The following is a 22499-nucleotide window of genomic DNA, read 5'->3' as shown; positions in this document are numbered from 1 at the left end:
TTTTCTGGTGACGGATGAACTCGAAAGAACGTCTATTGCAAATATGAACATAACATTTACAAAATAATCCAAAATTTAAAATGTGACGTACCTGTTACAAAAATTTTATCTTTAAAATTGTAATAAATCATAGAATAACTTATGGTTCACTCACCAGCTTCTCCTGAATGACCAAGTATAATAAACGCAGGCTGATAAGATTCTCCTATATCATTCACAGCTTTTACTTTTATTTCATATAAACCATATATATCAATTACTTCTAACTCTAACTCATCTGCATTCTCGTCCCAGACTGTCATGTTCTTCCAGTATGTACTACCTTTAGGTCGCCAGAATACATGATAACGGAAACCTGGACCATTGTGTTCCAATCTAGGCATAGGCTGAAATAAAGGTCACATGTATAAACTAAACCTATACTGAATCAGTGAAACTTGGATCTTTATATGTTCTAATCTAGGCACAGGATGAAATAAAGGACAACGGTCACATATATATAAAATAATTACTGCATCAATGACTGCACATCAACTAATCATGAGAGGCCAATTCAAAGAACAACTAATCATGAGAGGCCAATTTAAAGAACAACTAATCATGAGAGGCCAATTTAAAGAACAACTAATCATGAGAGGCCAATTTAAAGAACAACTAATCATGAGAGGCCAATTTAAAGAACAACTAATCATGAGAGGCCAATTCAAAGAACAACTAATCATGAGAGGCCAATTTAAAGAACAACTAATCATGAGAGGCCAATTTAAAGAACAACTAATCATGAGAGGCCAATTTAAAGAACAACTAATCATGAGAGGCCAATTTAAAGAACAACTAATCATGAGAGGCCAATTCAAAGAACAACTAATCATGAGAGGCCAATTCAAAGAACAAACATTTTCTCTGTCTGTTCAACACATCTTTGTATACCCTTATTATTACATTGCACTTAAGGTGGTGTACAGGGAGATAACTGGACTAATAAGTCGACAACTCACAAGACATATGAGTAAAGGGAAATGTGGAGTGTGAATCAATGAGGCAGCAACCTAACAGTAACAGCACTCAAAGTACTAAAAGACATTTAGAGGTCAACTTGATTCTGATTAAGAATATAACTCATGAAGAATACAAAAAAAAAATCATGTTGAAAGTTTCTTTTCTGAACCTGATAAAATAGTTTAATTTATTAAAAAAAAATCAGCTCTAGCATTTCGTAATTTCATTGGGTAAGATATAATGGTGAATTATTTTCCTTTGTCACAATCAATATTCCATTTTATTTTTGAAATACTTAAAACCGATTATGATGAATGGATCTATAAAATTGTTATAAAATCCCTTCACTCAGCATGTCAACAAGTAAGGTGCTATTCTAAGAGCCATTATAAACCTCTTTTTTAACACCTCCAGGGCTCATAACAAGAAATTGTGCACTATTACACAAAATATTTCTCTCTAAGGCAATATGAGTTAGATTTAAGTAATTATTTTCGAAAAGATCTTTCTATATAACCAATTCTATTGTGCTTTATATGCAAATAACACCAGGTTTTAATCTGCCGTTCCTAATAATCTCTCATAATATCTCATTTTCTACTGAAAAATAAATACTATGTTAGCAAGGACGATGCAACGTGACACGTTTCATAATTGTTGATCAGTTCTGCCAAATTACAAAATACAAACTCAACGACATTTTCTAAATAACATTCCTTTTATGCAATCATGACACTAAAAAACAATGAAGTTTTTATGTGAGTTGACATATCAAATATGAGAAATTTGATTAAACCCAACTTTTAAGTCTAGCATGCAAATATTGCTTATCACAAATAAATCCTATTGGGCATGCTAATTTGGTATTCTTGTTAATATCTATTTATCTCAAACGTGCAATGGAACGTGAAGAAATTTGTATGCAGTAGTGTACCAGGCTGCGCAGAAATCAATTTAATCACAAATGATTGTTCCTTTAGTCAGGAAATTACAGCCTTTTACTATTTCCTGTCATTATGAAAAATAACCTGACAATTCATACTTGTTTCATGCTTATAAACATGATTAACACGGAGACAGATATTTTTACGATTTGCATATTTTCCTGATCAAAATTGAATTTACAATTATTAATCCCTTTTAGTCAAGGACAGGTGCTCTCTGTAAGTGACAGCAGATGATTTTGTATCAAGTGTGCTTTTAAGTCAAGTGCACCAAAAAGTACTTTAACAAGGTCCTTAAGGTAATGATTGGGCTTTGTTAGATTGAACTTATTTGCACACCCATAACACTGTAAAATAATACTATTGATCAGTGGCATGTTTCTGTTTTTCCTTCCTAACTAGAAATATAGAACACCCATTAACTGGATTATTGTATTCAAGCAAGATCCTGAACATGCATGAAATATTTGCCACTGGAAGTTAAGCAACCAACAATCAATCCTGCAAAGTCTTCCACTATCAAAAAATAAATGTAAAATTGAAAAAAAAAAAATTTTGTAAAGAGTGACCTTACAGTTATACAATTTTTACCACAACATTGATAGATCTATGATAATAAAGAATGAAGTTGACCATTTATACTGCCTCTATTATTCATTGATTAAAACAATCTAAGAGTAACAAACTTAACAGAGTAAGGACTTCTATAACTGTACTGCCGATGTTACATTAAATATGTTATTGTTTGATCTCAGTGTTTGTCACAGTGTTTATTTCATATTGTAGTATACATACCTCCCAAGTGATGACAAGTTTATATTTTTTATCAGTTTTTGTTCCCACTTTTTCAGGATTTCCATCTGGGTGGCCTGGAGGAATCCGACACTTACTTTTCGTCGGTAAACTTGGCTCACTATATCCTATAGAATTTCTAGCTAAAACACGAAATGAGTAAGTCCCCCAAGGAGACAAATCTATAGTTCTTGGCTCTGGAGCTGACTTTGATATTTCTTCATAGTTATGATTCCAATAGTTAGGATTCATTGATTCATTATATTGCACTAGATAACCTTTAATGGAATCACCGCCATTCTCCCCATCCTCCCAAACCAGGTCAGCTTTGTGACCCATACATGTCACCAACTCTATATTCTTTGGGGATGAGGGAGTTGCTACAAAAAAACACAAAATAAGTCATAAAACTCATCATTGTTATGTGTACTTTTTATTCCACTTCAATTGTTTTATATAATTCTTACAAGCTTGTATTATCAATAGGCTATACAAATTGACAAATGGATCAGTTGGGACAACATCCCTAATGCGCCTTGAAATGAGGAACTCAAAAGTCACATGTAAAGAAAAAATCTCTGTGTAGTGATATTGGACATGTTTCTATTTTTAACAAATGACTGAACTTAATTATTTATGGTGATTAGGAAAGTAGAGGAACATAGAATAAATGTGTAAAAACTATGGAGCTATTGAATGTGTTCAAAGTATTAAATTTCCAAAGAACTTATTGTGTTAAAAAGGGGATATTTTACCACAAGGAGCCACATCACAAAAGGATGTTCGGGGTTTGCTAATTTACGGAAAAAGTAATCTCACTTCGTACCTCGAAAATTTAACCACATATGTGAAAATGTCACAGCTTTGAAACGAGCTATCATACATATCCAAGTTTACGATATGGACTGAGCTACAGGAAAAAACGTAACCATTACCACCTTTGTAAAAACAATTAAAGATTTTGACCCAGTTTAATGGTCTTCATAAAGAGGGTTGGTCTCTAGAATAAGTGGGGGTAGAGCCTCAGGTTTGGACCTAAAAATGGTCAAGTCAAACCAGACTTTAAAATTGGTACTTGCTTCTTTTCCACTAAGCACATGCATTATGAGTAAGAGTAAAGACTGATTGGCTTAGAGTCATAATAACAAGTCTTGGGAGGGTGACATTTCTCTTATGGACTGTTACCTTGTGTCTGGCTAGCTAACATTTTGAAATCAGCGTGTCTGTTTAGTACAAAGCCATATTTATCCTTTAGTTAATATGTATTTAATCTGCCATCCATTATTGTAATCATTACCTAACTTTGTTCCATTTCCTTTTATATCCATGGGAACATTTTTAATTGATCATTTTGTTTCAGTTTTTGATTTTCAACCATTTCTTTTTATTCCTTAAAGCTTATTTCAGTGAAAATTTCAACTGATCACTACTCAATTTGTTTCTTTATGTGGTCTATTCAATGGAACATTCTTAACTGAATACTTTGTGCCAACTTCCAACTAAATGTCCATTATCAATTATGTATTATATTTCTAAAATTCTGTTTTTATTTTTGCATAGTGCAATAAAATAATCAGGAAAATTGATGGTAACTTTATCTTATTGTACAGTGTGAGCTCAATGGTCAAAGCTCAGAAATTGTCATTTCCCCAAAAAAGCTACAATTCACATTACATCAAACAACTGTTTTCCATGATATAATTGAACAAAAATGTTTTGGATCTGACAGGAATTGACAATGGTAAAACCTAATGAAAGAGTGAAAAAAACAGAACAGACCAAAAACAATTGACATGATTGTTAAAAAATAAATTAAAAAGTAGTAAAAACTGCAGAAATCAATAATAAGTTCAGAGATCCTTTGTTTAACTCTGTCAGGAGCAATGGCGAATTAAACTCTGAGTAATTACACAACATAAAATTGTAAGAGGTGATGCTGAGATGAGACCTGAGGAGAACCATAATACATTTTAAGACCATTCAAAACCATTTAATGCCTTTCTTGTCCTTTAATTCTATAATTTAGGAAATTGTAGAGAGTGACTCATTCCAGTTTTGAGATGAATCAAACATGATTCTAAAAAAATAGACAGCCTAGCGTGGCTTTTAAAGGACAAAATTTAAATTACAACCAATCAAAATGAAATGAGGAGATTTTCAAAATGTTACACATCTTTTCTGATTGACACTTGTTGGAATAAATTGGTGAAGAGTTAAATTTATCACTGATTCTGAAAATTAATGAAGACATTTTCTAAAATTGAAACATTTCTTTCCTTGCAATGAGATTTTATCAAAGTGACTGCACTTTAAATTTGCAAACTGTTCAATTTATTTGTACAAGAGTCAAATGCCTGGAATCAATATTTTTGAAAAGATCAAATGTTTATAAACCTTTTTTTGATCCAAACTAAAATCAGAAATCTTTTGTCTCCTGTCTGGGAAATGTTGCTACAAATTTTTACTGTAAATCATTTATTTACACAATTTGTTGATGTATTGAAAAATTCTGCCAAATTTAAATGAAATGGAAGGTGAATATTTTCTTATAATGGATAAAAAATAAACTTCAAAAGAATATTTGACATGAAAATTTGTTCAAGTATCTATAAAGTGCATTCTAAATTGTGAATAGAATTGCTAATCCATTTTTATTTTGCATTTAACCTTTAAAAGATAGATCAATTCTACGGTGGCTTTCACTCTGAGGAATTAACAACCAGTTTTTATAACACTTAGACACATAAAAGAATCATTATCCTACACCAAGAAACTAGGCACTATTTTTTAAAAGCTTTTAAAACCTGGCAATAACATTTTTATGATGTGTGGTACTTAACACATGGCACTAAGCATGCTAAGTGAAGATGGTTCATGTCTGAAAATCTGATATCACCAGAAGACCATTAGTTGTTGTATTAACTGTTGACTAACTCTACATAATGGATAAAAAAAATACATATAAGTCTCTGACAGAAAAATGTAACAGCTTCAAGTAGTTTTCAAATTGACTAAGTCTCCATAATGGATAACATTTTTCATATAAGTCTTTGACAGAAAAATGTAACAATTTCAAGTTGTTTTCAAATTGGATGTCAGCATTCTATTTTAAATACTTCTCTGGGGTGAAAGAAGTCAGCTTCTGTCAATAATTTGTTACATGTAATTTCCTGAATTAACAATTTTAGATAAACTTGACACAAAACAGTTTTCAGTTATAAGTCTTTACAGCAATTTCATCCATGAACATTATGTAATGATAAATTAGTGCAGCATGAATATCTTCTGTTTTATATATAGAAATTAATTATTTCGTTTATTTTTTACTAGTTCTTATTTCTACAAGTTACTTTGATCAATGAAATGCAAAGATTACATAAGATCTTATGCATTTTATCAAAACACAAAACTATATCTGAGAAAAAATAAGGCAATTTTATTGTGAATTTGTTCAATAAGATGTTGTTGGGGTGCTCTCTAAAAGGCATCTATTCATTAACTACAAAATTAATATTTCATTTTAGGGTGTAGAACATACTTAAAAGCTGACTATGCAGTATAGGCTTTGCTCATTGTTGAAGGCCATACAGTGACCTATAGTTGTTAATTTCTGTGTCAATTAGTTTCTTGTGGAGTGTTGTCTCAATGGCAATCATACCACATCTTCTAACTTTAATGTGACAATTGTACCTACTTTTTATAATAAGTCTTGCTGTTGATCTATCTTTCATTTTGCGTATTGAAGCTATACATGTATAATCGCCTTGTTCACTTTTGTGAGCGTTCTGTACCATTAATGTCTGACCATCTTCTAAAATGTTGAATTTACTAGAACTAGTTGGTTTTATAATTTCTTCATTAAATTTCCATCGAATGAAAACTTTATCTGTTTCTCCGGGACTTGTTACTACATCACATACAAATTTTACAGTTTCTCCTTGTCTTACTTCCTGGTTGGTTAAAGGCACACGAATCCGTAAATCACCTGAAAATATGTAAAGATAATCTTTAAATCATCATAAAATAATACATATGTGCTAACATTTTAGACAATAATCTTCACGTATGCATTGAAGGAAGTTGGTGAAGTTTCCTGGCTTTTCAAATAAAAACAAAATGCAATCTTAAACTTTTGCCAGAAAATTGGCAGAAATGATCTGATTTAATGTAGCAAAACTACGTCTTTTTAAACATTTGTACAAAGGAGGTGATTTTGTGGATAAAGTTTCTTTGAGATGTGCACAGTGGCTGCAGCCACAAGATTTGACATTTCTTCACTTTCCAGCAATAACCTTTTAGTTTTTGCAATGGCATTGTAATTTGTTTTCGTCTAATAAATTATATCCCTTTGATTTTTTTTTTTTTTTGCCTCTCTTTTACAAAATGTTGATCATAAAAGACTCAAAAGTAGAAATGGAACCAACAAGAAAAAAAGCTTTCTTCAAATGACTAAAACCCTAAATAACAATGCCAAAACATAAACCTTTCAGTCTTAATGTTTCTACTATTTGTATGAATCAACCTTTTGTCATTAAATCTGTATCATTCCTGTCAAAATTTCCATCAAATAATCTTCTTGTCTATTATTTATAAAAAGCATGTCACATTATTTTACTTTATTTCCTTTAAAAGTGAGGATGACAAATGCAAATCAACATATGTTTAGAGATTATACCACCATAAAACTTCGTTATGTCCTCCGTAACTACATTCAACAAATACAACAGGCTAACGAAATAAAACAAATTTAAGACAATGAATATTTTCTGAGTCACCAGTCCTCCGTGTAATAGAAATTCTACTTGTCAACGTTGTTGATTTTATTTGATTTTCAGTCGCCCATTTCATTTTATTCTTTCATTCTCTTGGAAATACAAAATTGAAACAAATTTCCTTTTAACTCTAATACAATTGTAAATGTACAAAAAAATGACCGAGGAATATAAAAATATCACTTGCAGATTCTGTAATCACCATTATGACTAGAAGCAGAAGAAGTTACTTGGAATTTATATAATTTTCTCTTTTTCACAATTATAATTCAATTTCACTGTAACAAATTGTTTGGGAACAGATTACACATTAGGTTTTCTGTTAAATCTCTGTTATGAGTTGCAGGGATTCCCGAATTTCAGTTTCATAATCTGAAATCGTACAATTGTTCTAAACACGATCTCATCTTTCATTAACCTCTTAATTGATTTTGATGATTAACAATTGTTGACTCTCTACATTGAAGGAGATGAAAGAAACCAGGACCCTTTGAACAAAGGAAGAATTCATAGAAAAATGGATGAAGAGTAATTTCAAATAAATCAGGTTTAATACTTGCTGGTCATGTCAATGTGCATACAATGTTTCAACATGTCACCCGTGCCAAGAAAAATCGGTCATTCAGAAGCCTTTTTCTGTAATGGCTAACAGAATGATTTCTAGTCTTTATACATCATCTTTAGATGACAGACCTTCAAACTATGCATTGTTACTTTTAGTATGTACCTTGAATTTTTTTTTAACAGATTTGCCATCAATCAATAATTTAAAAAAAAAACAATAAAAAAAAACCTTCAATCTTATTTAACAGGATATTTCAGAAGAAAAAACAAATAATTGTTTATAGATCTTTCTATGTTAATTATAAGCAAAGATATGTATAGAAATTACAGTTGTAAAGAAAATGGAGGTTGTCAATATAAGGATAAAAAAATCCAATTAATAAAAATTCCTCTTCAAATAAAAAAAAATTATTCCAACTCATCATAACTGCGATAATGAAAATGCACTAAAACGACACAAAATTTTCTATTCTTCATGCTATGTCAAGTATAAAATTCTTAAACAAAGAAAAATTCTTGTCAATAGTACCTAATCAATTGATGAAATTGTAAACCCCAAAATAGTCACTGCCATACAACTGTTCACCGATAGAATTTCCATATTAACAACCACCTTATAATAATTTTTACGTGCAATTTCTAAATCTAAATCAATCACCTTTGTGATAACCTGCTGTGAATCTGTGTACATTTATAGGATTAATTCTCGCCAATCGATGATATTTTCTATACATATTTTTACTGTCTATGAAATTTAAAAGTTATAAGCATTACTAAATTCAAAAGAAAAAAGAGAATAAATCATCAGTCTTAAAATTTGAGAAAAAAGCCTTGGGGTGGTGTAGACTTAACCCATTCTTCTATATCCTTCCATCACGATCTTTTTCTGTGTTTTTAAATCCAGACTCAGCAGTATGCCAAGTTTCAGAGAATCACATGAATGCATAGATATGCCTAAGTCTCAGCGATGGATCCAGGAAATGATAATCTTTATTGACCGTTTTAAGTCAAGGCAGTTATCAATATCTCTAACACAGCATTAAAGAATACTAGAGATTGACTAACAGAGAGACTTTTTTATAAATTGTACCATATAAAACAAAAATCACTTGAAAGTTATGAACAATTTGAAAGTACAACTTAGTATGCATTAAACAAGCTTAGGTAGTGCTTCATTTTTTTATTACATAAAAAATGTAAGTCATTTTAATATTTTTCTTTTGTACAAAAAAATGTATTACTGAGTTACTATTATCAAAGGGAGGTAATTTTACAACAAAATCTATGATCAACCAAGATGTTTTCCTACTTTCATTTCATTATTTCAACAATTAAAGAAATCAATTCACGCATTTAACAAATAAATTTCAATTTTCTTATTAAAATATCATATGTACATATAGTGTGCTGATAATTAGGTATTTATTGTTCTCAAGAGTAAACTAGAGGCTCTAAAGAGCCTGTGTCGCTCACCTTGGTATATGTGAATTAAACAAAGGAAGCAGACAGTTCATGACAAAATTGTGTTAAGGTGATTGTGATGTGTTTGTACATCTTACTTTTCTAAACATTCTTGCTGCTTACAATTATCTCTATCTATAATGAACTTGTCGGTGTAGTTTCAGTGGAAAATGTTAGGAAAATGTTAGTAAAAATTCACAAATTTTATGAAAATTGTTAAAAATTGATTATAAAGGACAATAACTTCTTAGGGGGTCAATTGACCATTTTGGTCATTTTGACTTATTTTTGAGTCTTAAATTGCTGTATATTATTGCTGTTTACAGTTTATCTCTATCTATAATAATATTCAAGATAATAACCCAAAACAGCAAAATTTCCTAAAAATTACCAATTTAGGGGCAGCAACCCAACAATGTCTGATTCCTCTGAAAATTTCAGGGCAGTTAGATCTTGACCTGATAAACAATTTTACCCCGTGTCAGATTTGCTCTAAATGCTTTGGTTTTTGAGTTATAAGCCAAACACTGCATTTTACCCCTATGTTCTATTTTTAGCCATGGCGGCCATCTTGGTTGGTTGGCCAGGACAAAAAACACAAATTTTAAACTAGATACATCAATGATCATTGTGGCCAAGTTTGGTTTAATTTGGCCAAGTAGTTTCAGAGGAGAAGATTTTTGTAAAAGTTAAAGCCGGACGCAGGACGACGACGGACGACGCCGGACGCCGGACGCAAAGTGATGAGAAAAGCTCACTTGGCCCTTTGGGCCAGGTGAGCTAAAAAAGTTATTGATATTGGAATTTGATGGAGAATAATTTTTATTACATTGCACTTGCTTCATACTAACAACCTTTCACTTAAGCAGTAGGAGTTGATCAATTTGAGTAGATGTATTCAAACTTCTACATGGAAAACATTTTGGCCAATTTGTATTGTAAATGGGCAAAGTCTATGGTAAAAGCACAAACAATCATCCCATTGTACAAGTCTATACCAATTATTGCCTTGCATGAAATCACACAGTAGGAAATATATACTGAAAGTATTACAAAATTACACCAAAAGATTGAATTTAACAACAAATTACATAAAATATTTAGATTGTGATAGCACATTTGATTACCAGAGGACTAGACTGGAGTATATAAATGTTTTATTGATATAGAAAGACGGTGCATTCTATACAAATCAATAGCAATCCACTTATCTATTCTCTTTCATTTATTTACTATGTAAAATTACAAGGTAAATTGTATCACAATAAATTGATGTTAGCATATATTTGTTCCCACTGGTAATACATACAAATTTCACTGGTATTTTATTGTTGTTATCATACAAATCATACATCAGACACCCATAAAAATAACTATAGTCATACATAGTACAAATAACATCAGAACAAAATCTAAAATACTAAGTTTAATTGTAAAGTGAAAATAATCATAAATAATTCAAATTTAATCAAACTAATTAACCTATTCTTTTTTATATGTTTAATGATTTGCTATCAATATTTGCAGTTATTTTCTGTGGCTCCCATACTGGTCATTAAAATGGTACAATCAAATATCTTTATTGTTATATTCTGTCATTACAATTTACTGTGTATCAAAAGAAATAAAAACAAACGATGTCATCAAATTATTAAACAAAAAAGCAATAATGACAGTTTGTGCATTTAGATGCACAAAACATTCATTATAAACATGGGACATTTGTCTTTTCAGATTATAAGTAAATAGTTCTAGATAAGAAGAAAGAATATCAGTCAATCTGGGATATAGTATTGCCTTTTGAAGAAATTAAGAAAAATGTTGACAGGATTTAAAAAAAAATTAATTATATTTCCATTTAGGAATATAGTAACACACTAACCAATAAATGTAGTAACATACTAACCAATGAATGTAGTAACACACTAACCAATGAATGTAGTAACATATTAACCAATGAATGTAGTAACACACTAACCAATGAATGTAGTAACATACTAACCAATGAATGAAGTAACACACTAACCAATGAATGTAGTAACACACTAACCAATGAATGTAGTAACATACTAACCAATGAATGTATTCACAGAATAACCAATGAATGTAGTAACACACTAATCAATGAATGTAGTAACACAATAACCAATGATTGTAGCAAGACCATAAGCAATGAATGAAGTAACACCCTTACAGATGATTATAGCAACAGTAACACTAACCAATTAATGTAGTAACACACTAACCAATGAATGTAGTAACACACTAACCAATGAATGAAGTAACACCCCAACCAATAAATGTAGTAACACACTAACCAATGAATGAAGTAACACTCCAACCAATAAATGTAGTAACACACTAACCAATGAATGTAGTAACACACTAACCAATGAATGTAGTAACATACAAACCAATGAATGTAGTAACAGAATAACCAATGAATGTAGTAACATACTAACCAATGAATGTAGTAACAGAATAACCAATGAATGTAGTAACACACTAATCAATGAATGTAGTAACACAATAACCAATGATTGTAGCAAGTCCATAAGCAATGAATGAAGTAACACCCTTACAAATGATTATAGCAACAGTAACACTAACCAATGAATGTAGTAACACACTAACCAATGAATGTAGTAACACACTAACCAATGAATGTAGTAACACACTAACCAATGAATGTAGTATTACACTAACAAATGAATGTAGTAACAGAATAACCAATGATTGTAGTAACAGAATAACCAATGATTGTAGTAACACACTAACCAATGAATGTAGTAACACACTAACCAATGAATGAAGTAACACACTAACCAATGAATGTAGTAACACACTAACCAATGAATGAAGTAACACACTAACCAATGAATGTAGTAACACACTAATCAATGATTGTAGTAACACAATAACCAATGAATGTAGTAACACACTAACCAATGAATGTAGTAACACACTAACCAATGAATGTAGTAACATACTAACCAATGAATGTAGTAACAGAATAACCAAAGAATGTAGTAACACACTAATCAATGAATGTAGTAACACAATAACCAGTGATTGTAGCAAGACCATAAGCAATGAATGAAGTAACACCCTTACAAATGATTATAGCAACAGTAACACTAACCAATGAATGTAGTAACACACTAACCAACTAGATATCATTGAGATGGAAGCCATCTCTGTGGGCCCCGCTGTCAATAACGTGGGGTAATAGTAATAGTACTATTTCATAGTATAATAGTGATATGACTGCATGATGTGAACTACTGTAAATTCAGAAATTATTGCGTGCATTTATTATTGCGATTTTGTCATTTTACACTTGAATGCGATTTTAATTTTTACGATTTTGAGAAAAAGTCATGCTTAATTCAGTTAAAATATTACAAAATGCGAGTTTTAATTATTGCGTTTACAACTCAGTCGCATTATTCGCAATAATAAAAACCTCGCAATAATTTCTGAATTTACAGTAATTGTTGACTACTCTAAGGAATCTCATGTGTGATTTCAATCTAAGATTTTAAGTTAAAACTGATAAATATTCTCATCTTACTTTCATAGTATAATAGTGATATGACTGCATGATGTGAACTAATTGTTGACTACTCTAAGGTGACTTCTGGATGTATGGATTGATGTTTGAACAATATGTTTAAAGGTGCTGCCCAATTGATATTTGTCACATATTTTTAGAATTATGCCTTCAATATATTATGACCCACCAAGTATAAAGTATGAAATATTAACGGTTCTCGAGAGGTAGAGCGGACACAATTTGTTAAGAACAACAAACGGATGGACAGACTGACAGACTGACCTTAGACCTAGGATGCATACATTATGACACATTCTCTGGTGTTGGTTTATATATATGTTAAGTTGAAAATGTTTGTCAGGTATAAAGTATGAAATAATAACAGCTGTCCTCTCAAAATATAGTGTGGATCAAATTTGTTAGCGATGGACAGACCAACAGACAGACAGACAGACCTTTGACCTAGGAAGTGGTACATACATCATGACACACCCTCTGGTGTTGGTTAAAATGGATGTAAAGTATAATATTTGAAATCATAATGGTTCTCAAGATATAGAGCGGACACAATCTTCACCACAGGACACAGGATTGTCAACTGAAACCAAAGTTTTTTTGACGTTGACCTTTGACCTAGGAAGTTGTATATACATCATGACATGCCCTCTGGTGGTGGTTAAAATGGATGTCAAGTATAAACTTTGAAATCATAACGGTTATCTAGATTTGGAGCGGACACAATCCCACAGGACACGGGGTTGTCAACTCTAAACCAAAGTTTTTGACCTTGACCTTTGACCTAGGAAGTTGAACATACATCATGACACGCCCTCTGGTGGTTGTTAAAATGGATGTCAAGTATAAACTTTGAAATCATAACCGTTTTCTAGATTTGGAGCCGACACAATCCCACAGGACATGGGGTAGTCAACTCTAAACCAAAGTTTTTGACCTTGACCTTTGACCTAGGAAGTTGTACATACATCATGACACGCCCTCTGGTGGTTGTTGAAATGGATGTCAAGTATAAACTTTGAAATCATAACGGTTATCTAGATATGGAGCGGACACGATCTTCACCACAGGACAGGGGGTTGTCAACTAAAACCAAATTTTTTGACCTTAACCTTTGACCTAGAAAGTTGTACATACAACATGACACGCCCTCTGGTGGTTGTTAAAATGGATGTCAAGTATAAACTTTGAAATCATAACCGTTTTCTAGATTTGGAGCGGACACAATCCCACAGGACATGGGGTAGTCAACTCTAAACCAAAGTTTTTGACCTTGACCTTTGACCTAGGAAGTTGTACATACATCATGACACGCCCTCTGGTGGTTGTTGAAATGGATGTCAAGTATAAACTTTGAAATCATAACGGTTATCTAGATATGGAGCGGACACGATCTTCACCACAGGACAGGGGGTTGTCAACTAAAACCAAATTTTTTGACCTTGACCTTTGACCTAGAAAGTTGTACATACAACATGACACACCCTCTGGTGTTGGTTGATAATCATGTTAAGTATTAAGTATGAAATCATAATGGTTCTCTAGATATGGAGCGGACACGAAAGTGTTACGGACGGACGGACGGACAGACGGACGGACGGACAGACGGACAGACGGACGGACGGACAGACGGACAGACGGACGGACGGACAGACTGATCACTATAGGGCGACCCGCCTTAGTCGGCGGGGCCCTAATGAATGAAGTAACACCCCAACCAATAAATGTAGTTACACACTAACCAATGAATGTAGTAACACACTAACCAATGAATGTAGTAACATACTAACCAATGAATGTAGTAACAGAATAACCAATGAATGTAGTAACACACTAATCAATGAATGTAGTAACACAATAACCAATGATTGTAGCAAGTCCCTAAGCAATGAATGAAGTAACACCCTTACAAATGATTATAGCAACAGTAACACTAACCAATGAATGTAGTAACACACTAACCAATGAATGTAGTAACACACTAACCAATGAATGTAGTATTACACTAACAAATGAATGTAGTAACAGAATAACCAATGATTGTAGTAACAGAATAACCAATGATTGTAGTAACACACTAACCAATGAATGTAGTAACACACTAACCAATGAATGAAGTAACACACTAACCAATGAATGTAGTAACACACTAACCAATGAATGAAGTAACACACTAACCAATGAATGTAGTAACACACTAATCAATGATTGTAGTAACACAATAACCAATGAATGTAGTAACACACTAACCAATGAATGTAGTAACACTCTAACCAATGAATGTAGTAACATACTAACCAATGAATGTAGTAACAGAATAACCAATGAATGTAGTAACACACTAATCAATGAATGTAGTAACACAATAACCAATGATCGTAGCAAGACCATAAGCAATGAATGAAGTAACACCCTTACAAATGATTATAGCAACAGTAACACTAACCAATGAATGTAGTAACACACTAACCAATGAATGTAGTAACACACTAACCAATGAATGAAGTAACACACTAACCAATGAATGTAGTAACACACTAATCAATGAATGTAGTAACACACTCACCAATGATTGTAGTAACACACTCATCAATGATTGTAGTAACACACTAACCAATGAATGTAGCAACACACTTACCAATGATTGTAATAACACACTAACCAAATAAATGCAGTAACACACACACAAATATATCAAACAACTCACAAAGTAAAACTTTAACAAAACAACAAATCTTGACTGATTTAGACAAAGGTACTGGTAATGTACTGTATGCTTGTCATAACTAGACCTTTCATACAGGAGTCTGGTTTTATTGAGGAGAGGAGTTGAAAGGCTGCATGGGACCTATCAAAGCCATCACTTAGTGCACTTAAACTACACATCATTATTCCTTTATCAATTAATATTTACAATGCTTACTCATCTCTCAAAACGTTCATTAAGGTAGAAAAAGTCTTTAGAGGTTAATTGAAATGAGTTCAAGGTCACTAGTAATATCATTTGTCATTATGAACAATATAGGGATGGCTGTAGATTAATGTGGCTGATATGCATTTCTCATTATTATAAAGAAAATGAGTTTTGGTCAGATGAGTCCCAAATGGTTTGTTCTAAAGGAAAGACAATTATTACCATGTCAACTTTTATCACCAAGGAGCATGGAAATTTGTTACTATGCATCCTTACACATACATTAACTTTACCAAAGAGAATTCCAGTTGATTTCTATCAGCCATAAAACACAATCAAACAGAAAAACTAATGATTGTATCAAAAATAAATCTCGTTTAGAAAAGTGACATTTTATTTTTTGTACATAGAATAAAGTAGATTATATATTCTATTAAGAATACAATATGTATTTCACCATAAAGAGAAAGATATATGAATAACACACAAAGTTTAGGGACAATTACTGATTCATATGGGTCTTAACATAATGTTCAAGATCATATTACAGATAAATATGATGAAGATCAAGATTGGAGACAAGAAAACACAGACAGCTTTTTAGAATGAATGAGACAGTTGAACACAGTAAATATGGTACATAAATGGAATTCAGGAGATGTTGTCCATTAAGAGTTTTGTCGTCTGCTCTTTTGTATGATTCCTGTCTCCAGAAGGAATCAAAACCATATCATAACATTTTCGGGTCACTTGCCAACTATTTTAAATATTTGTCTTGCTAGTGATTATTTAGCCATAAAAATTGATAGAAATAATAGGGTAAAGAATAAGAAAATGAAAACAAAAAAACATGGACAAATACTGTAAACAAATCAATATTCATTTTGTAAATAAAAAGAATGAGAGAAAAGATTCAAATTCCATTTTGTTAAACTGTTAAATTCCTTGTGGTGTACTTTCCCTTTTCCAAGTGTAAGTCTTTATCAGTCTAACTCATGTATATATGTAACGCATCTCATGATAGAAACATATAAAACTGTAACAGAACAATATTCATTTAAAATTAAATGCACTCCTCTTTTCATTCTAATTTCAATTAAAATTTCAAACTATAAATGCATACTATGAACATTGCTTCTGTTCATTACATAATGATTTTCCATGTGACTTTCAATTCATTTAAATTACATCTCAGAATTTCTGTAAGCTTTCGCATGATGATGAACAATAAATTCAGCAGGGAAAGATTGGTTCTGGACACAAACACTATTGAAAAAGAAAATAAATGTCTTATTTATCTATTTTATTTGTTTTCAGACATTTTAATTATAGATCCTCATTCTACTGATGGAAACATTTTAATTATTGATAGTAATTAGTGTCTCTGGAATAATACATAATTAAAATCTTTGTAAAATGCATTGAACTCAAACCCAGAACTATTCCCAGAGTACAGAGTTAAATAAAGGTTGGCTAATGCAAGCACATACACAATGCGAACAATCATACCTCAGAGATGGAAATTCAAGATGCAAAAGTAATATTCAAAATATTATACAAATATTTTAATCAATAACAATTCACTTGATCACTGCAAATAAACTGAACAAGGTCATTCAAGGTGTGTGATTCTAAGGACATATTGCTTTATCATACTATATAAAAAAGGAAGATGTGGTATGATTGCTTAAATGAGACAACTCTCCACAAGTCAGACCAAATTACACAGAAATTAACAATTATTGGTCAAATTACAGCCTTTAACAAGGAGGAAAGCAAATACTGCATAGTCAGCTTTAAAAGTCTTGAAATGTCCCAATGTAAAACAATTCAAATAAGAAAATGTATGTCTTCTTATGGTGTTTACAGTGATGGAATTCTAGTGTGGTCACTTTGTCTTCTTGTGATGTTCACATTGTCAGATTCAATGAACCTTTGTTTTGTGATGTCATTTCTAATGCTGAACCATTTTTTTTAAATGCAGATTAGGATTTTGTATTTTCCAGAATAAACCAAATCCAATGACATAACAAACTAGATTAAAACCATTAATATCAGGCAAACAAAAGAAAAGTTGCAATCAAGCCCATATAACACCCTGCTGTGAGAGCATAATTAGTTTCATCAGATAAATGTTCAAAGGTACTTGACCTTTAAACCTAACTCTAATAATACCATGTGACCCTTTTGAACCTTTGATCCCAAAAGGCTGAAATCCATTTATATGATTGGTCAATACCAATTATTAGAACAGTAACTAAAAGCAATTTTCAATAACAAATTATCACAAAGGTATCTATAATTATAATCTGACCAATTTCTGATATAACTTAATGGAAAGAATTAAACCAAAATCATTCTCTGTAAATTAATTTGATGTAATTTTAGATAATTGCATTTTTACACCTACTTTACAAATATGTTAGACTTTGAGCTTAGAAAATTGAGGATAATTTGGAATTCTCACCTATTGGAGGAATCAATGGCTATTAGGTGTTAGGTCTGATGGTATAACAGGAAATGGAAAAGATTGCTTTTAAAAGGTTTCCAATTGATGTGTGATCTATAGCTATTTAAGTTTGGTATGTAGTCAGGAACCACCTACAGTTTGCCGTGGACAATTTATTCCTGATTTATGGCCAGACAGAAGTGGTGTTACAGTATTGACCAGAAACTGATTAAGATGGAGCAGGCAAATACTTGGAAGATATCTAAACTTCTCGGCTTTAAAACACGAAAATCCAGTTCGGTTTTTTTTTCTCTTTTGTTGGTTGACTGTGTTGTAGGTTCATGCACTTTTATTATTTTGCCTGATCAAAGACATTAAATCCATAACTTAAAATTTATATCTAATATTATGCAATTTTCTTCATTTTATGTATCCTGATTACAGTTTTAATGATCATGCACCATTTTGCAATACGATGTTGATACGAGTAATAAAACATTATGAGGAAGGAACCTTGGGTAACTTCAAAAGACTTCTAAGTGTGGATGACAATCGGTCATATCCGACAAATTTTACAAATAGTTCCACTGAAGCAAGAAAAAAACATAATACCTTGTTTAACTATTCTATTTATTCAGTGAGTTATCAATAAGGTTAAAACCTTTACATACAATATCAAAGGCTGCAGTATATCGATTTACAAATTAAAAAAAATAACGTTGATTCAACATGCAATGTTTTATGACAGGAATGCATTGTACAAGAGATACTTAATTTCAATTATTGAGATATAAGTGATGGTTTAAGTGTCCTGTAGTATTCAGTGTGCTTCATTGAATAATTCAAATTACTTTGTACTAAGTGTTCATTATAACCATCCCTTTAAAAACCTTGCCATTTCGTAATATTTCAAAAATAAATAATAAAATTTATTTGTGTTATGATGGAGGCAGAATAAAATTGAATGCTAGTCATATCAAGAATTTTATAACCTAAACCAAAATGATTGTAAACATGTAAAGCCAAACTCATTCCCACTTCTATATACTGGTATATAATGCCAAAACAGTTGCTACACTGAAATAAAATTAATTGCCCTTCCAGAGCACCTGATTTAATCCTTGTTTTCATTGGAGTTCTATTGCTTGTTCCTTAGTTTGGTAACTGATGATTTCAGATTTCAGCATTTACAAAATCACTCCCATTTCTTCATAATGTCAAAAGTAAAGGCAACTAAAGGAACTAAACTTTGTATCACATTTAATCACATCTACAGATTCTTATTCACAGACTAACAACTTAAATTTTGCTTTCTAAAATACTCTAATTGGTTTAATGTTTATCTATCAATGCTTTATTTGAGTATCATGTTGGTTTTTTTTGTAATGGCTTTAATTTCAACAGATCTATGTAAGTTGTATTCTAGCAATTCTTATAGATTTTATACTATTATGGCTTCAAAGATAACAGTAAAATGTTCCAATCATAATGCTTTTGTCTGGCAACTCATTGTTATCTCCCCTTAATAAGTATACATCAATATTTTATCTTAAGACAATGCCTTTTTCCTGCTATTAAATAAGAATTTGATTAATCTGTCGGAATGTATCTTCTACAATCCTGCGTACATTAATACTGATTCAATTGTAACTTATTAGACATATTGTATTGACTCAATACACACAAATCTTTGACATAACTGTCAGAATGTCCATGTTAATAAACTCTCGAATGATCTAGACTTCATATTATTTGCCATATATCGACAAAATAAATATGCTTAATAAGAAATCCACAACATTAAGAATGACACATTTTAACAACTTTATAAAATCAAACATCAATTCACTGTTCATCAGAAAAAGAAAAATATGTAATTTAAAGTTAATTGAATTATTTTCAACATACAATTTTCTTCAACATTAGAAAATAATTTCACAAATAGCATTCAACTGTAGAGGTTTCAGATGTAATATCTACAGAAAATATTGGTATTTTCCTTAATTTGAGTACATGTATAAGTTTTTAGAATCGGTGAGAACTATAAATTACCCAGGAATATTGTCTTCAGATTTTCTATGATGTCCCCAAATTATTTTGCAAAGAACCCATTTTTAATTCCTGGATGTCCTAATGATAATAGAGAAATTATGCTTAATCAACAAGTTAGGTTTCAAAAAGAATTGTCTTATAACAAATAATCTGACAAAGAACACTTTTTTCTATGTGAACAAAGGGATAGAAATGGTCATCATATCACCACATTGTAAAAAGATGCAGAGTGCTAGTCAATAATGTTTTAAGAAAAATACACCTCATGTAACTCATTAAACAACTCGTTAAAAAAATTAGTTCATGGAAAAAAAACTAAAAGCCTTTTGAAATTACAAATTCAATCTGTTAGCTTAATAATTTCTTCCAGAAGGCTTTTTTCATTTAATTTTCAATCAGAATTCTATTTTAGTTTTTGTCTGTCTTCTTCATACTAAGAATAGCCACAAAGTTATTAAAATGTGAAGAAAAATAGGTTGAAAGGAATAGACTAAAAATAAAAAAAGGAATAAAAAAACAGGTAGATATGGGAACCTTAAATAGGGTATTTGTCAGGTCTTATTAGTTAAGCATTAGTAAAAAGTAAATTCACAAAAATATTGAACTCCAAGGAAAATTCAAAAAGGAAGTCCTTTATATCAAATGGCAAAATCAAAAGCTCAAACACATCAAACAAATGGATAACAACTGTCATATTCCTGACTTGAACAGGCATTTTCTTCTTTTGTAATTGTACTTTCATATCAAAACATATTTCATTTTGATTCTTTCTTTAAGCTATTTTCTCTTGATTTATAAAGGCAATAATGATCATTTTTCAAAGGAAACATTCTTTAAGAACTGTTGCCGGTATAATATTTATCAGTTAACCCTAGATGATGACTTCCATCAGCTCTTTCCATATATGAGTTTTATGATTTCCCAAGTTATTAATTAAATATCTTCTCTCCATTGAAACACAAGACCTGTATGTCAATGTAGTTAGACTATGATGCATGTGCTCCGCCACTAGAATTCTTATTATATTCTATCTCGTACTCAAAGGAGTTTGAATTTCTACAGTTAACTTTGTCAATTTTCACCAATTACAGCAACAATACTGTATTATCAATTTGCATGCAGACATTTTGGAGTCTTTTTCGGGAATCTAGTTACACAAAAAACAATAGCAATGTTTATTATTACCAGAATTATGATACATTTGAGACTTAAATACTACACTTCTTGATGTCAGAATAACAATTAAAACTTGATAAACGATAACATTATAATTCTATCTATTGATAAATGATAACATTATAATTCTATCTACAACCAAATCAACCACAAAGTGAAATTATATGTCTGATAACATAAAATAATATTTCAGGTGTATATATATGGCATAATTTTACAAAAGGGAGGTAACTCTATAAGAATTTATTTGTCTGCTGATATCACGAAATATGAAATTATATATGTAAATTATGAAATAAAATACACTTGAGGCACTATTAAGAAGAATTTCTATTGCTTATTTGTGACCTTGGTTTGCTTTTATTTATTAACCCAGAAAGATCATTTTATATATTGTTCTGAAACAAGATGAGGACTGTTCAGTGAAGAAATAATCTGGGTAAAAAGTAGAATTTGGCATATATGTTTTTTATAAAATTAACATTGCTGTTGAAATATGAAATTCATATTAAAAGTATATTACACTCTGGTGGTAGTTCGTCATGCCACAAGATAATTTTGGGCAAATCCAAACGCGAGACAAAATGAGGTGTTAGAATCATGCTTATAATCAAAATTCAGCTATTCATGTCATAATGTCTGGGAAATTACCAACTTATAAGGTGATAATGATTGGTATATTTCAAGCAATTTATGTAGTACTGTCCACCGTTTCATGCCCATTATTTGCATGATTTCTACCATTTAACCAAATCCAGCATTTCATGCATTAAAAGTAAATAACACTTTATATGATTGATTAATT

The 22499-nt window shown here is 31.1% G+C and overlaps 1 protein-coding gene across 6 annotated transcripts in view; it reads right to left on the bottom strand.

Annotated features, from left to right (window-relative positions):
* LOC134715165 (neuroglian-like) overlaps positions 1-22499 on the bottom strand; it is a 117688-nt gene that overhangs the window by 11512 nt on the left and 83677 nt on the right. For all 6 annotated transcript variants that reach the window (XR_010106617.1, XR_010106615.1, XR_010106618.1 and 3 more), the window contains 3 exons: positions 6430-6720; positions 2739-3115; positions 155-386 (listed from right to left, as the gene is read on the bottom strand). Coding sequence is in view for 3 of the 6 variants with exons in the window: in XM_063577141.1 (XP_063433211.1) it covers positions 155-386; positions 2739-3115; positions 6430-6720 (900 nt within the window). In the remaining 3 variants the exon portion in view is untranslated. The remainder of the gene's footprint in view (positions 1-154; positions 387-2738; positions 3116-6429; positions 6721-22499) is intronic.

This window comes from Mytilus trossulus, chromosome 1 (assembly GCF_036588685.1).
Source record: "Mytilus trossulus isolate FHL-02 chromosome 1, PNRI_Mtr1.1.1.hap1, whole genome shotgun sequence".
NCBI lineage: Eukaryota > Metazoa > Mollusca > Bivalvia > Mytilida > Mytilidae > Mytilus > Mytilus trossulus.
Note: the sequence above shows the minus strand (reverse complement) of the source record. Positions and strands in the feature narration are given on the sequence as shown.